This window comes from Vespa mandarinia, chromosome 9, assembly GCF_050613455.1.
Source record: "Vespa mandarinia isolate Hongniang chromosome 9, ASM5061345v1, whole genome shotgun sequence".
Classification (NCBI taxonomy): domain Eukaryota; kingdom Metazoa; phylum Arthropoda; class Insecta; order Hymenoptera; family Vespidae; genus Vespa; species Vespa mandarinia.
In genome coordinates, this window is record NC_140818.1 from 4,814,971 (window position 1) to 4,831,452 (window position 16,482).

General features: G+C 33.8%; 1 protein-coding gene across 3 annotated transcripts in view; it reads right to left on the reverse strand.

Moving 5' to 3' along the window:
- Gfrl (Glial cell line-derived neurotrophic family receptor-like) overlaps window positions 1-16,482 on the reverse strand; it is a 210,356-nt gene that overhangs the window by 39,567 nt on the left and 154,307 nt on the right. For all 3 annotated transcript variants that reach the window (XM_085659351.1, XM_035869978.2, XM_085659353.1), the window contains 3 exons: window positions 8,274-8,401; window positions 3,270-4,361; window positions 2,114-2,293 (listed from right to left, as the gene is read on the reverse strand). In XM_085659351.1, coding sequence (XP_085515477.1) covers window positions 2,114-2,293; window positions 3,270-4,361; window positions 8,274-8,401 — 1,400 coding nt within the window. The remainder of the gene's footprint in view (window positions 1-2,113; window positions 2,294-3,269; window positions 4,362-8,273; window positions 8,402-16,482) is intronic.

A 16,482-nucleotide genomic window follows, 5' to 3' on the forward strand; every position in this document is an offset into this window, starting at 1 on the left:
GCAAAAGTATAACGTGTCCAGCAAAAGTATAGCGACACGTATATTTCATGGTTCGTTGCTTATGAAAAGCTTGATATCATAAAAAAAATGAGAGAATATTATTTCAAAATGAATATGTAGAATTATTTGTTTTATTGTGGCACTGTCCTATTTCGGTATTTATTTATCATTGTAAATTATCAAATGATTATTAAAAAAATACTTCGAGGTAACGTAAAATTTAGCCCTTTTTACTTTTTGACATTTTTCTTGATCAATAAAATAAAATCTCACCTGTTTTACTAATATAAGACAGAGAAAAGATTATGGTATATTGATACGCGCATTTCTGTTCTGTAAAGACTTTCAGAAAATAATTATTTCTTTCCAATAGTTTAAATCATAATTTTATTATATATATATATATATATATATATATATATATATATATATATATGTATAGTATCACATGAAATTCTATAATTATGTTAAAAAAATAAAGAGGACTTTTTTTAAATTTCTACAAATTTTAGAAACTCGTAAATGAGTTCAACTTTACGCGGAATTAAAAATATTTTTTTTCGATTGATAAAATTCTACTCCTCTATTATTTATCAAGTAAATATGTTTCGTTTCGCACGTAAAACGTAGGAACGTATATTGAGGCAACGATTTAGATTCATCGTTCCACGAAACGACCTTGGAACTTCAACCGAACTGTTTCTCTCGAAATTGGATATATGAATGCGGAATTCGCGTGTTCCGAGAATTTCGCTCTTTTGCATTGGAACATATACCATATGCGTGCTTCTGTTCTGAATGTATGCGTATGAGACTTATTTGTAGATATATAGATTATATACGGTAGAAAAAAAGAAGGACAAGAAAGAAAAGGGAATATTTTTATTTACCATCCGAAATTACCTTTACTTTTTATCTGGTCAAATAAGAGATAAATGACATAGACGTATTAGCAAAGGTTTTCGTTAAAAGTGTATATAACTCTACCTATATACTTAGCCATTTATCTAGATACATATACCTATCTATCTCATGATGAAAAATTAATTATAACGGGGAAGCGAACGAGGAGAATAAAGAATTCAGTCTATGTGGAGGACAGTATTTGATGAAAAAAGTAAAGGAGAAAGGATGAGAGAGATATATAAAGAATATATGGAAAAAGAGAAGAGAAAAGAAGAGTAAGTTGGTGAGGAAGGATGCAAACTATAACGCATCAAAAATTGATTGCATCCGGATCGAGCCCGAAGTAATTATCCCTGGTTATCCTTTAATCCAGTGATTTACTCCCTCCTATCTCTTGTTTCACCTGGTAATAGATTCCGAAGTTAAAAAACGTGAGCAGACCACTTTAAACTCTCGTTCTTAAAGTAAATGTCACGGACGAGAACGCTTTCTCAAGCGGAAAGTTTTGAGTTTAAGAGCACCATTATAGTTGAGAAAGGAAGTATCTGCTCGCGAGACGATCGTCACCGTCAAAAACTGATGGTACTTTAAGCAAATTAGTTTCTGTAAAGTCTAAAAACTACAACAGCCGGATGTATGTAGATATCTATATCTATATATGCATAGCTATTTTACAGCGTATCTCTTTGATAACGACTTTCGCATAGATTCGCACTGTCTCGATTCGAGCGCCTATCGGAATCTTAGACGAAAACTTGGCCGGTTCTCGTTGCGATGGCGGATTAAAGTTCGAAATCCGGCAACTCGAGAAATAATATGCGGACCTACAGAGATATACCTTGATGCGTGGGGTGGGTGTGGGCGGGGGGTTGGAAGCGAAGGCCCAGGAAATGAGACGGCTCACGGATTCTAAATTAAATTAAACTTTTACTACGATAAATCTCACTCGGTACGAATAGATAATATCGTACGATATTATAAAATAGGTATTATCGATTTTTCTTCTTCTTCTTTTTTTATTTTTTTTTTATTTTTTTTTTTTTTTATTTCTTTCGAGAATTATCGAGTAAAAACATTTATTTGAAATTTATCGACAATATCGTCGACAATAATTCTTAATTGAATTGAAAAATTAAGTCAATTAAAAATAAACGGATCTAATAAATCCTTTAATCAATTTAACAAGTAGAAACAAAAAGGTACTTACGATCGAGTTCTTCCACAGTCTGATTCTTCTTTCGATGAGATCGTCGATGATGATCACCAGGTACAGGTATCTGTTTCATCGCTAGAAGATCTTGATGATCGGCATCAATCAATGGATTCTCCACTTGAGACTCGATTACCTCGAAGCTCGTAGAGTTGTCCGGATGAGAGATGACCTTCACTGTAAATGAACAAGTGTATCGGAGCACGGTGGATCGTCTCGTTCGTTTCACCGCAAAATCTCGGAACGTTATTAAGATTCTTTGGACGAAAAAAAAAAAGTTTTATCTCTTCTTGACTCTCTCTCTCTCTTTCTCTCTCTCTCTCTCTCTCTCTCTCTCTCTCTCTATCTTTCTCGCAGATTTCGCTTAATCAAAAGGGAATTTTTCTCCCTCCGTAGCGATGGTATCGCGATGAATTATTCAAGATTCATACAATAATATGTGCACGTCTTCGTTTATCGTACGATTGAATAAAATTATCCTGTATGAAATAAAGTGGGATAGGTATATAAAAAAAAGTAAAAGGGAAGATCAAGTACAATAACTCAAGCACGTAACGAAAAGATAATCGTCCTTTTTATACTTTTTTCGTTCTTTTAACTTGATTACTAAAGCACGATTAAACTTTACTTTCGTACGAATGTCTCACGCGTGCCATATATAAATTCCGAGTTGGCCGTGCACCAATAACATAAATTCGTGCCGCGAATAGTCGAAGTGCCAGGAGAGGCGGGCCGTTCTTCTTTCGGCCAGTGGTATCACCGTTGAATTCAACCGCGCGACGGATGAAATTTCACCTGGAGAACGTAAATAACGTAATTTAAAACGATCTTTACTCGGCGTCTCTACGATCAATTCGTTTTTTTTTTTCTTCTTTTTTTTTTTTTTTTTTTTTTTTTTTGTTAGAGATCGAAGTGGCGGCTCCGATGAAGAAGAAAAGAAAGTAAAAAAAAAAAGAAAGTACGAAATAAATATTGAATGAGAAGAAGAAGAAGAAGAAGAAGAAGAAGAATAAGAAGAAGAAGTAGTAGAAGAAGAAGAAGAAGAAGAAGAGGAAGAAGAAGAAGAAGAGAGGGCGATGATCCCTCGATGTTGCAGCAGCAAAACAAAGATCGTCAGCGATCTCTCTGTCGCGTGTGATGGGCGTGTACGAACCTTGATCGACGAAGCCTTCGAAAGCCTCGCGCAGATCGAAGAGCCGATCGACTGGCAGAGCGCCGATCCTGAACTCGATGTCATCGAGGTCGTCGTCGACGCGATCGAAGATCGCCCGATGCTCGTAGGTTGGCCTCGGTGCGAATTTCTTTGGTGGCGCGACTTGCGGTGTCTCGATTCGTTTAGTTTCGTCGACGGTAGGCGTCGGTCGCGGTGGTTGCGCGTTCGACGACGACAACGATGACGAGGACGAGGATGCTGACGAAGACGACGATGACGACGAGGAAGACGAAGACGACGAAGAAGACGACGGGGACGGTGCAGGTGCAGGGTGATGGTGGTAGTAGTGGTGCTGGTTGTGGTTGTGGTGGTGCTGTTGGTGCTGGTGATGATGGTGATGGTGCAGGTGCGCGTCATGCTCGCTTTGGTGGGGGTGCCTTGGCTGCAGGTGCACTGTGTTGGAGGCACGATCATGCTTGGAAAACGCGTCAGAAGAAGAAGAAGAAGAAGAAGAAGAAGAAGAAGAAGAAGAAGAAGACAAAGATGATGAAGAAGAAGAAGAAGAAGAAGAAGAAGAGGACGAGGATGAAGGGTAAGAAGAATAGGAATGGATGTTGGAGGATGAAGAGGAGCCATCAAAATCTTGAAAGATCCCATCTCCCCGGGCACCCTCCTGCCTCCGGTTGCCGAACCTTGAACCTGGAAGATGGAACCGACCAGCCGACGAGTGTTCGTCGTCGGTCACGACGAAACGATCCTCGTTACGAGGATCAGCCTTGTTTAAATCGTTCCTCCGTGGATCGTTCGCGTCGACGACGAACACGCTGGGCTTGGCTGGCTTTTCCGGTGCCTCCTGATGGCGACCGGGCTGATGACGATGGCCGTGCTGACGGCGATGTCCCTGTTCTTGTCCTTCGTACGGTATTTCGTAGTCGTGGTACGAGGTGCGCGCGGTCCCGGGGAACAGAAAATAGGGATACATACTGGTCGGCGGTAACCAGATCTCCTGGTAGCTCTCCTGCTGCGGGTCGAATGGATAGAGGGCCGAGTCCGTACCCGATAGGTCTACCGAGGCGGAGGAGGGCAGATACTCTGTAACACAAAAGCAGAGACGCGGACGAGAACGGGGTGAGTGGGTGCGTGATCGCATCGGTAAACGTGCACGGACGGGTTTGCGTCGTGATGTGTTATATATAGGTATGCGAGTAGTATGTTGCTTCTGTTGGTCGTGACAGTGGTGATAGTGATAGTGGTAGTGATACTGCCTGATTCGTACTGCTCTCGGGATTACTGCTCCAAGGATTCTTGGCCTCTAATTGTTAATAGGAATGACGTCGTTTACATTTGCAAAAATCGATTACAGAGAGCACGTTTCAAAATCGATCAAATTCTATTATAAATTATTTTTATTCTTTCTCGTTCGAAAAGTTAAGTGGAATATTTAATAGGATGACGAAAAGGAATCATTTTGAAAGTTTACATGCTGTTTTTTTCTTTTTCTTTTTTTTCTTTTTTCTTTTTTTCTTTTTAATATTCGATATATCGATCGATCATAGTATGTATAAGAAAGGAAAATGAGTAGTCTTAAAGGATAAGATATGAAAGGTCGAGTCGAGTATAGAGAGTAGATAGTTGAAATAGACGTTCATCTATTTAACAGGCACGTTACAGAGAGAAATAAGAGAACGGACATGCAGGCTCAAAATACGTACGAGATACGCTTTGCTGCATCCATAGGAAATTTTTCTTTTTTTTTTTTTTTTTTTTTTCTTTTTTTTGTTTTGCTTTTTTTTGCGCTCATCATTCTTTCTCATGCAAAGGTACATCATGCGGTGCACATTCTACGTGTACTCTGCCTGAGAAACTTCGTTTGCATTTTCGAAATCATATTCTCGCCGGAAATCTATGGGAATCATTGGGATTTGCATCTGTTACATAAAATAATAAAAATAATGAAAATAATATATATATATATATATATATATATATATATATATATATATATATATAGAGTTTCGTTTTTATCGAAAAATAATGATTGTTTTTTTTTTTGCGTTATAAAAAGAAATGAAAATATTTGAAATGTATAAATATTACGATAAAACATTTAATAATTATATATGTACAATTTAATAATTACATTTCATATGTATAGTTCAATATGAATGTACCTTCGAAATTAATTTGTAGAAGATTAAAAACCAACCCGAGCTGATAAATCAATGCGGCTTTGAAAATAAATGAAACAATTTGTAAATGTAAATATGAACGCGTAAAAGCCAATTTCCATTTTATTCTTATTCGTCCGAATGGCTTTTTTCTTTTCTTTTCTTTTCTTGTTTTTTTTCTTTTTTTTTTTTTGCATCATCATTGAATTTAATACGGACGATTTCGAAGTTCAAACTCTTCGGACAGAAAGCAAGTATATATGTATATAGGAAGTGCTGGTGCACGTGCAGACCAGGGTTTTCAGGATCGATCCACGTTCCGTTTGGTTCCTTGCGTCGAATCGGATATCCTCGATCTTTTATTATTAGTTGATTTTCTAAAACGTCACTGAACGAAAAAATTCACGGCGCTATTTGTATTTCCATTTTTTTTTTTTCGAATACCTGCTCGCGTTTTGGTGATATTGCATTTAAATCAACGTTTTTCAATCTATGGTCCACGTCCAAAATATTAGATAGACGCCCTATGATGGCTGCTATCTAATAACAAAGCGAGAAAAATGATTAAATTATAAAAGTTTTCTAGAGAATTATCGTAGAATATTTTTACAAGTCATAACAGTCGTATCTATTAAAATAATATACAATGATTCTAATAGGTTTTTAAAAATTGTATTTTATAAAGATTTGAGCCACGGTTACCATTCTAAAGAAATAATTTAGATTATATAAAGAAATGTAAAGATTGAGAAACGTAAATTTAAATGATTTAATCGAATCGCATACCTTTCGTTTTTTCAACGCATTTTTCAGAATTTTACCCGCATTTGTTTGATATTGTAATAAAATAAAATAATAATACCGATTCTTACTACATCTTAAAATACTCATTGATATATCTTATCGCGATGCGTATTAATAATGTTTATCGTATGTTCTATTATACTTTCCCATTCCTTTTTTTTTTTTTTTTTTTTTTTTTTCTATTACCGACGTTCGAAATAATAATTTTTAAATGAAAGCTCTCCCGAAATTTACTTACCTTTTACTTTCCTCGTTTACTTAAGAATTTGAGATACTTTAAGAATTCATATTGAAAGAAAAAATAAAATAAAAGGCGGATAATAATCATTAAATTCAAATTAAATAAATAATTTAACTATCTATAATCACAATATATATACCTATACAACAACAGGCTATTTTTGCGGGTTTGAGATCATCTGATAATCAAGTTTAATACAAAAATAATTATAAAAAAAAAATTATACGGAGAGATGAATGATCCTACTGGTTTTTTTTTCTTTCTTCAATAATCTCATTACTTCGTAATCACTGAAAACTTCGTAAATGTGATCTCGCTAAAATATGCAACATTTATATTGCGACGTTTAAGCTGCTTTGCCGCTGCTTTTTCATCGGCACAGTGTGAAGTCGTTCCGCAGACACGCACACAGATAATAAACATTTGCACATAGGTCACACATGCCCTTGTGTGTGATATTTGCAACTTACTTACTTACGTTTTCATTTCCCCTTATTTTTTCTTTGCTTTTCGCGCGTAACCGTACGCTCGTGTTTTGACAATGCCAATAAAATTACCATTGCGAGGCAGAAATATATGAAACGTCGTCGATCCTGGATAAGCAAACATGTCAAATCCACGTGTCATTCGTTTACATATGTGCATCGAATATTAAAATTTTGAATGCACGTGGTATCATTCTAAGAGATCGTTCAAAATTATAATATTTCAACGAATTTCTTTTTTTAATAAATTGAAAAGGATTTTTAAAGATTATTGAAAATGTAAAAATATCTTTCCGAGTAAAGAATTTTGTAATGAAATTAAGACTCAATCGTTTACGCGATGAAAACCCGATTTACGTTTTAATAGCGTAAGTTTTCGATTAATTAGGGAAAAAGGAGCTTATCCAAAGAACGCTATAACGACGTCTCGCGAGCTCTAAATACAGCAATATCGTTAAAAGTAATTGCTTTGCTCCTACTTTTTCTCTCTTTGTCTTTTTTCTTTCCTTCTCAATTTGAAAAAAATTATAGACTAAATATTATTATTCTCAATTAAATAAATTTCATGAATGCATTTTGCTTTTTAATCCAAGATCGACAAGGCGTTTCGATTCGACGCATACATCGATCAAATAAAATTAAAGAAAAAGAAAAAAGAGAGAGAAAAAAAAAAGTAGAAATTTTTACATGATACAAATACATAGAGACACAAGATGTAATCTCGTAAAACAACGTGACGAAAGAAAAACTCGTCATCCAATTTACTTCACAACACCAACAGTCGACTTTCACAAGGTGCTATTATAATCATTTTTATACTCGTTCATTCATCGAGCAACGATGTTCACTCGATTCAACGTACAAGAAAATAAACTGGATTTAAAACGATTTAACAACCGTAAATAAAAGATCATATTGATTGCGTTAAATATTAATAATATGTTTTTAATGTTAGTTTATAATGCAATCATTAACGAATAAAGTTTTAATAACAATCATAATGATCCTTTGTTTATCAGTATAATATACGCAATAACACAGATTCATCAACGTAAGAGTATCTTATAAGAATACAGTTAACAATAAATTCAATTTATTTATGTTCATTAATAATATCAATTATTAATAATGTTTTTAATATATCTATATATTGAATATAAATGGAAATACTCGTACGTTTAAGCAATGACGAACAAATGCAGAGGACTGTTCGACCTACCGATCGAATCTGCTACGTCTCATCTCAACACTCTCCCACTCTCAGTCACTCTCACAGTCTGGCACACTCGCTTTCTCTTATACTCACCGACGCAAGGATTATGATTGACCAATGAGAAGATCCTGTCGCATCGTTTCTTTATGTGATTGTTTGGACATATACAACCAAAGACCGGTGACAATCGAAGTTGCGTCCAAGAGTCATGACAAGCATCTCTGAAACAATAAAATATAAAGATTTGCTATTATAATTGTCATACGTAAATCAAAATTGTAATACGTAATTCAAAAAACGTTCATAATATTTTCATTATAATATAAACGAATTAGAGAGATAAAACACATAATATCGCGTTGAATATTTTAAATTTCCCTTTGTCTCAATTTCAAAATAAATCATAGATCTCGCACGTTTAATACGTATTAATACTAATTATGCATATTTCAAAATAATTTCTAATTATGTATTTGAGATGTGCTATATTCCCACTTTATTTTGAGTAGCTATCATTTATACATAATGAATAATTTTTATTCTAAAAAAATACTATATATTCTTCGAAATCTTCGGATTCGTATAAAAAAAATTCATAGATCATACAATGCGCAAAAATTGACTTTTTTTTTCCATTAAAAATCAAATATCTTTTTATCGACATGAAGCCAACTAATCGAAGTTATGCCGTTCTATGTTTTTTTTTTTTTGTGAAAAAAAGAAAATAACGAAAAAAAAAAGAAAGAAAGAGGAAGGAAAGGTGAGATGGAAAATTCAACGTCAAGATCCTCGTGTTTCAAAATTATTTGGGTTAATGGTACATACATACGTGCTTCGCTTTGGTCGAATTAAAGATTTAAAGAGGATAAAACGAACCTCGTCACCAAGAAAGGAATAGGAAGAGATGTGTCAGAAAGACATATGCAGATGGATGGAAATATAAAAGGAAAGAAATAGGAAAAATAAAATGGACAGAAAAGAATAGTGAAATGAAGGAAGAAAGAAATAAAAAATACATCAAGGACTTCAACTCGGAAAAGGAATGGCATTCGTCGGGATATACCTAAATAAGATTTTATACGTGTCATCTTCTCATTTCGTTTCTTATCTATTTCAAAAAAAAGCAGAACGAAAATTAATGTGTTGAAACTTATCGATCACAGGGAATAAGAACGAATAATGTACGCGAACATCGAAGAGAATCTTTCTTTTCGTGCAATTCTATAATAAATTGAAGCAATGAATCTTTCTATCCATCCTTCTTCTTTCCTTTTTCTCTCTCTTTTCCTTTTCTCTCTTTTATAGACAAGTATGCGCATTTATAGCATCTGAGGATAGATTTATTTATGAAAACAGCAGAAACTATCTCGTACATCGAGTTGAGATATCAAAGGAAGTTCAAGACCACTGTACTGTAACTCATTGAATTTACTGCGATGAGATTCGATTTTGAAAGTACTGCTTTGATTTCCCAAGTAGAGGAAGAAGATAGAGATAGAGATAAAGATAGATAGATAGATAGATAGATAGGGAGAGAGAGAGAGAGAGAGAGAGAGAGAGGGAGAGACTAAGCAAGTAAGAAAACTTCAAGATTTAAAATTTCTCGAGTATCCAATATCATATGTCAATCAAATGTAGCAAAAAAAAAAATTAATACTCCAATAAATAAGATTTGTAAAAGTTGTATTACTCGTAAAACGAAGAAGAAAGTTTTCTTCATTTTATAAATTAAACGAACGTTTTCCATATCGGTCCATAATAGATCGGTTACTGATAAGAGTTATTAGCTACTGATAACGTTCAATCTTAAAGACGATTTTCCACGAATGCCATTCTCAGGTATTTGAAACAACGCTTTCCGGTGTTCTCAAAACGATCTCTAGGCGACTTCGTTGTGTGTAAATCGTGAACAACTGAACTTGCAGCAGTATGTAAGCTTCCACCAATCTTGTCCGCAGAAGTTTCAAGGCGATCATTTTAAAGCAATGTTGTACTACTGCCAATAGAAGCGGAATTTACGGAACGACGAACTTTGACCACCGTTTAACTCGTTTCTGTTGTTGGAGACTATAGACCACAATATCCTTGCCAATGTATATAAACCTTAAAAATCCAATAACAATAATCGTCGATAAACAAGCGTAACATTCAATAATGTTAAAATCAATGTGAATATAAAAAATTAGCAATGATTATTTGCCATGTATGTACATATTGAGATACATATATTTTTATCGTTCTATATATATATACATATATATGTTTTGTTTTTTAATATAATTAAAAAATTTTTTAATTACATTAAAACAATACCAATGACAAGTTTCTTTTTAAAGTTTCAAATCTTTTTAAAAAGACGTATAACTTTCAGTAACATTTAAATTTCACTTATACGAGGATGACTTTTTCTTTTCAGATAGGAATGAACCTTTATTAGTACCCTCAGGCTATAGACTCAGTCGCGTGCATAGTTTAAGTTTCTTCTTACCTATTTACTTTTTTCTTTGCATTCTTGTTTTTTTTATTTTTCTATTTTTCTTCTTTCCTTTTTTTTTATTCAATTTAGTATACAAACCCATGTAATGAATGATAGCCGAATCGATATATTCGTCTTTCAATAGAATGAAACTACAATAAAGTAGACAGATACGGACAGGACATCGCATAAATTGTGTATTAAGAAAACAAAATGGAAAACAAAGTCGGTCGGACGAGAAAGAGGATATTAGAAAAGAAAAAGAGAACAAATAAAAAATGGAATAGGAAACTTCAAGAGCTTGCATTCCCCGTCGTCTTTTCTACTCGATTACAGATTCGCTGATTGTGAGACTAACGAGCAACGTGAAAGCGAGATATTTGCGAAAAAGTTGGACAAAGTCGGAGAAATAGTCAAAATTAACTAATTGTACTGGCGCGCTAGGAAAACTGTATTTTCATTTTGAAAACGAGCCACGCGAAAAAAATTGTAAAAAAGACAAACACACATACATACACAAAGAGAGAGAGAAAGAGAGAGAGAGAGAGAAAGATGAGAATTATACTCGAAGAGAAGGGGAGAGAAAGTTGAAGGTGGAAAAAAAAAAAGAATAAAATAGAAACTTCCAGGCTCGTCGAGGAAGGAAAAGTAAGTGAGACTCATACTATTTGTATAATATAAAATATCCAAGCATGAATACATATATAGTAAGTATTTGTAATAGTAAGTATTTGTATGCATTTGAATGATTAAGGTATGTGTGTGTGTATATATATATATATATATGTAGGTAGATACGTCTGAAGAATCCAAGATACCTACGTGCCGGTCGAGTGGCCTTGCACCATCCCAGGAGTGATAAGTACATCTACGTGTATACTTTCCACATGTACATCACACCCAAACAAGCGCTCACGGATCTCTTAGATGGATGTTGCATTCGCTTTTACAAGATTTTACGGACCTTTTGAAAGCGATGGATGATCTTCATATTTTATTTCATAGTTGTTCACCGAAATTTTTCACTTTATTACTGTCTTTCAATATCGAATAAGTCATTTAGAACATTCGTAAGAATCGTGTATAAAAATTTCAAAAATATAATTATTATTTTATATGAAAAAAAAAAAAAAAAAATATAAAATAGATTACGACTGAAGAAAGAATTGACGTAATTCATATTCGTAAGAGAGATAGTGAGAGAGAGAGAGAGAGAAAGAATTTATTATTAAATCTAATCGATGTTTTCTCTTCGCAGATTTTGCTCTCATAGATCGGAAAAGTATTTGACGAATGTATCTTTCACGAACATGGACAAAAGTTATGCATAGCTCGCGCGAAAACGCTTTTGAATAATGCATGCGTCTATGAAGCGGCATGAAAATGATTAATGACACTGACCCGCTCTTCTCTGGCCTTCTAAAACTTCGAAATACCCTTTCGACCGTGCGACACCCTAGACTTTACCAGGTAGATGCTACTATAGCTTATGAAATTATAACGGAACTTCTTCGAATCTCTTTCTCGAACTTGTACGGAAAATGATCTGAATTGTATATGACTTCTAACGAGTTTTGGTTTCCGACAAAAATGAAGAATTACTAATACGATTATTTTTGTTTCGGAAATAAAGGGTTCATTTTTAAAATATTACATAATAAATTAATATTCTAATAATTTTAAAGAAAACAAATTGAAAAGTTTCATTTCGATAAGAAATATAAACTTTTTATTTTATTGATATACAATCAAATCGATTAATAAAATGTTAATATAATTTTTCGATAAGAAAGAAAGAAAAAAAAAATTAATCAAGGATAATTATTAACGTCGGCTAGATCTATGCTAGTTTTGAGAATGAAAATAATTCCGTGGACATTGAAATATCGCTCTACGGAGAGTTCGATGAAACGACGAGTCGTTTTCAGCAGGTACAATCGAAGTAAGTAGTTTCCGTTTCAGAAAACGAGAGCCACGTTCGTACTCGTTTATTCGTACGTGCTGCAACTACAAGAAAATGGATAAAGTATACTTTTGTAGACGCGTGCTTGCTCGCTACCCTTTAATACAAACTTTAATATCTCACTTACGATGACAATAATAACATATGGCCTACCTAACGTTTAAGTTTATTACACACTGCGAAGAGCAATCTAACATGTAATCGATCCTACAAACAGAATACCCTTGTTTATCGTGATTAATGAACGAAAGTATTTCTCGTTGATTTTCATCATCAATGAAAATACTTATATACCAATATAAACAACAGAATTAATTGGCCTTAATCGTTTCTGTCGTTCGCTTTTTTTAATTCTTTTTTTTTTTTTTTTTTTTTCTTTTATTGTTAATTATTCAATAATTCTGTTATCGTGCGAAAAGATAGGCCAACAGTGTCTTATTGTTCTTTTAATCTTCTCTTTTTCTTTTTTTCTTTTTATTTTCTTTCAAATTTTAATCAACGAGCGGTCTGAATCGATAACGAACGACGTAATTGACGTAATGGAACTGCAAATATTTTTCCTCCTTCTCCTTTTTCTTTTTTTTTTCTTTCTTTCTTTTTTTTTCTTTTTTTTTTTTCTTTTTGTTTCTTTTTGAAGAAGGAAAAATAATCCGCCGGCGTAGAAATAATGACCGGATAAAAACGACAAGGAGAGGCTCGACAGGGTTGTTTCGTCGTAAATACGTGTCTTTCCCGTGGAAACGAACGAACGAATGAACGAACGAGCACCGTTCGTAGCACCGTAGGAGCTTAGGTTGCTTTGCTCGGGGCAAGGAGAGTACGTTTCTCTTCTCTACGAATTTATTTTCTACGATTTACGAAAAGAAAAAGTAAAAAGAAAAGAAAAAAAAAAAAAAAAAAAAAAACAAGAAAGAGAATGGGTGTCTCTACTTGATTACGATCATGGTACGGTATCATAGCGTAGTTTTGCTCGGGGCAAGTCCACCCACTATCTTTTTGAGCTTAACGTCGTTACCAACTAATTGAGAGTTCCGCAAATGCTACCTACCGGAAGTAGTTGTCACGCGCTTGTAGTTCATTCGAGCCCCTTGCTATCCGGTATCCGGTCGTAATTTGTTGCGAGTAGCGTGAAAGCTGAGACACGACGACCACTACGAGAGTGAGGAGGGAAAACAAGTAAGAGGAGAAGAAGGAGAATGAGGAAGAGGAGAAAAGTAGGAGGTCGACGATGAAGCGGGAACTCGAGGGTTAAAAGAGAGAGAAAGAGAGAGAGAGAGAGAGAGAGAGAGAGAGAGAGAGAGAGAGAAAGAGTACACTCACGCGTAGAGAATACGTGACTGTAAAAGAAAGTACAAGACTCGAAGGGACATGTTTACATTTTCTTTCTCTCTCTTTCTCCGCTAGTCTCCTCTACTATCCTATGTCTGTGTACTGGTAACGAAGACCATAACTTTGAGAATGGCAAGTCAGAAAGAAAGCAAAACAGAGCTTAACAAGGCGAACACGTGCACGCGTATCCATGATGCCAGTGGTAGGTATGTATATTCGCGTACGAGACAGTCCCATTAGTGAAGGGGAAACGAGAAACGTAGATTTGCAACGTGAAACTTGAAGATCGTGACTATACCTCCGAGGCTTTTATGCCAACGTTACACCGTTATTATGATCGTTTGAATTAATTAAAAAATTTCATAATCTTTTTCTTAATTCTTCAATAGAATATTTTATAGCTCAATCATCTTTCTCTTTCGTTATTTATATCGCACGTAAAAAGCAAAAAAAATGACCTTCGATTCATTCTTATTATTATATTGCAATAAAACATTAAAAATTATAATATTCACATATTTGATATATTTTTAAATAATATTATTTCTATGTGATAAAAAAAATTATACGAAGAGAAGAAAAATTTACGAATATAAAATAGCTTATCTTTTTTTAATGTATGCTTTAATTCAAAGAGAGAACGATTATCGAACGATTTTCAAGCTCTACTATGCAAGGTGAAGGTTCGAGAGAAACAAGGAGAAATATAGGAAAGGTACGCGTACGTAACATAGATCCGTCAGTAAGTACCTATAGGTATAGGGCCATCTATAAATATATAATACACGTGGCTCATATGGTGCCGGGTGCTAAAGTGGGAACGGTCGAGTCACCTTATGAATTTTAATGAGAGTGTATCGTCACGTGATAGGTATAAGGGTTGTCTAGTGTCTGCCAGCCTTGTAGAGACCTTCGTAAAGGGGTGTGTGCTTGCGCGCGCAAGTACTGGCAAGGTTGTACAGGTCTGCCGTCAAACGACTCTTGACCGACCATCGTCTCGTTTTTCTTTCCTATCCTTAGAATGTTATTATGTGTTTCTATACATGAATCAAATTATATGAAAATGTCTGTTTAGATTTATTTTCTTTTTTTTTTCTTTTTCTTTTTCTTTTCTTTTTTCTTTTTATTTCATAAGGTATAATAAGAAGTATATTATTTTTATGAAAAACTTGATTTTTCTCAAAATAATCAAAGAATTTCAATTCTATACCATAATATATCGTAATAACATGATATATATATATATATATATATATATATATATATATATACATAAATGTACAAAAATATTACATGATACATTACGCGAATTGTATTATCACTATGATATAATCTTTTTATAAGAATCATTTTGTTTTTTAAATCCTTTGAAAATTTCATTGTAAAACTTTGGTTTTTATGTATATATATATGTACGTGTAAACATCGAAATTTGAACAAACTTATCGTTTAATCCAATATATCTATGTAATAGATACTTTTTATGGTGCGAACACAAGCGATTTTTGTTGTAAAATAAAATTTTATCATCGACTTCGTCGACTCTTGAAAAGCTTCATCTAACAGAGAAAAATAAAAATGTGAAAAATAGATAAATAGAGACTGAGCTAGATAGATAGATAGATAGGTAGAGAGAGAGAGAGAGAGAGAGAGAGAGAGAGAGACCTCAAAAACGAATTCATCAGAAAGTCAGTGTGCCTTTGTTCTCGTAACTTACTGAAAAATATTTAAAAGTTAAAACTCGGAAATCAATTTTTGTAAAAGCTTTCAAATTCAGCGAGTCAAGATAGAAAATAACGAGTATTACAATAACGATCGATTCTATTATTGGCGGTGAATTTTGCTAACGTAGATCTAGACACAACTACTATTTCGGTTAAAACCATCCGAAAATCCTATTACAAGGACTGGTTCTTGTAATTACGAAGAGAAACGCGTGCGTAAGCCGCACACGTTGGAGAAATCGCGAAATGCTGAAACAGAGCCGAGCTCGCCATTTTGCGTTATTTATTTCACTGCGATGTACGCTTCCTTCCCTCTTCCTTCTTTCTCTTATACCTTCTTTCTCATTCTTTTTCTCTTTTTACCCCCTGTTTAGATTACACTGAGAGATTCGCTATGCCTGTAATATTATTTCATAACTAACGATACGGCGCTCTGGCCAACAGTCGCGATATTATTTTCTCGCTAACACTTTTTTTTTCCATTTTAACATTTTAACTGTACTTCGACTAAAAACGAGCATTAATTCATGTACATTTGTAAGCTAATTTAATTTTACAATATCCCAAACTGTATAAATATTTTTCTGTTTCTTTTTTTTTATTTTATTTTTCTTTTTTCTTTTTTTTTCTTTTTGTTTTTTCTTTTTTTTGTTTTTTATTTTTTACACTTATCGTATTTTATTTATTTCATTACACCCGCTTTTTATATTACATTTTGTATTTTTATATTAATGGAAAAATTTGCTGCTGTTCTAACAGAAAAAGAAGCACACGAGTATATGCTTTTCATTTGACTTCTCTGTATTATTT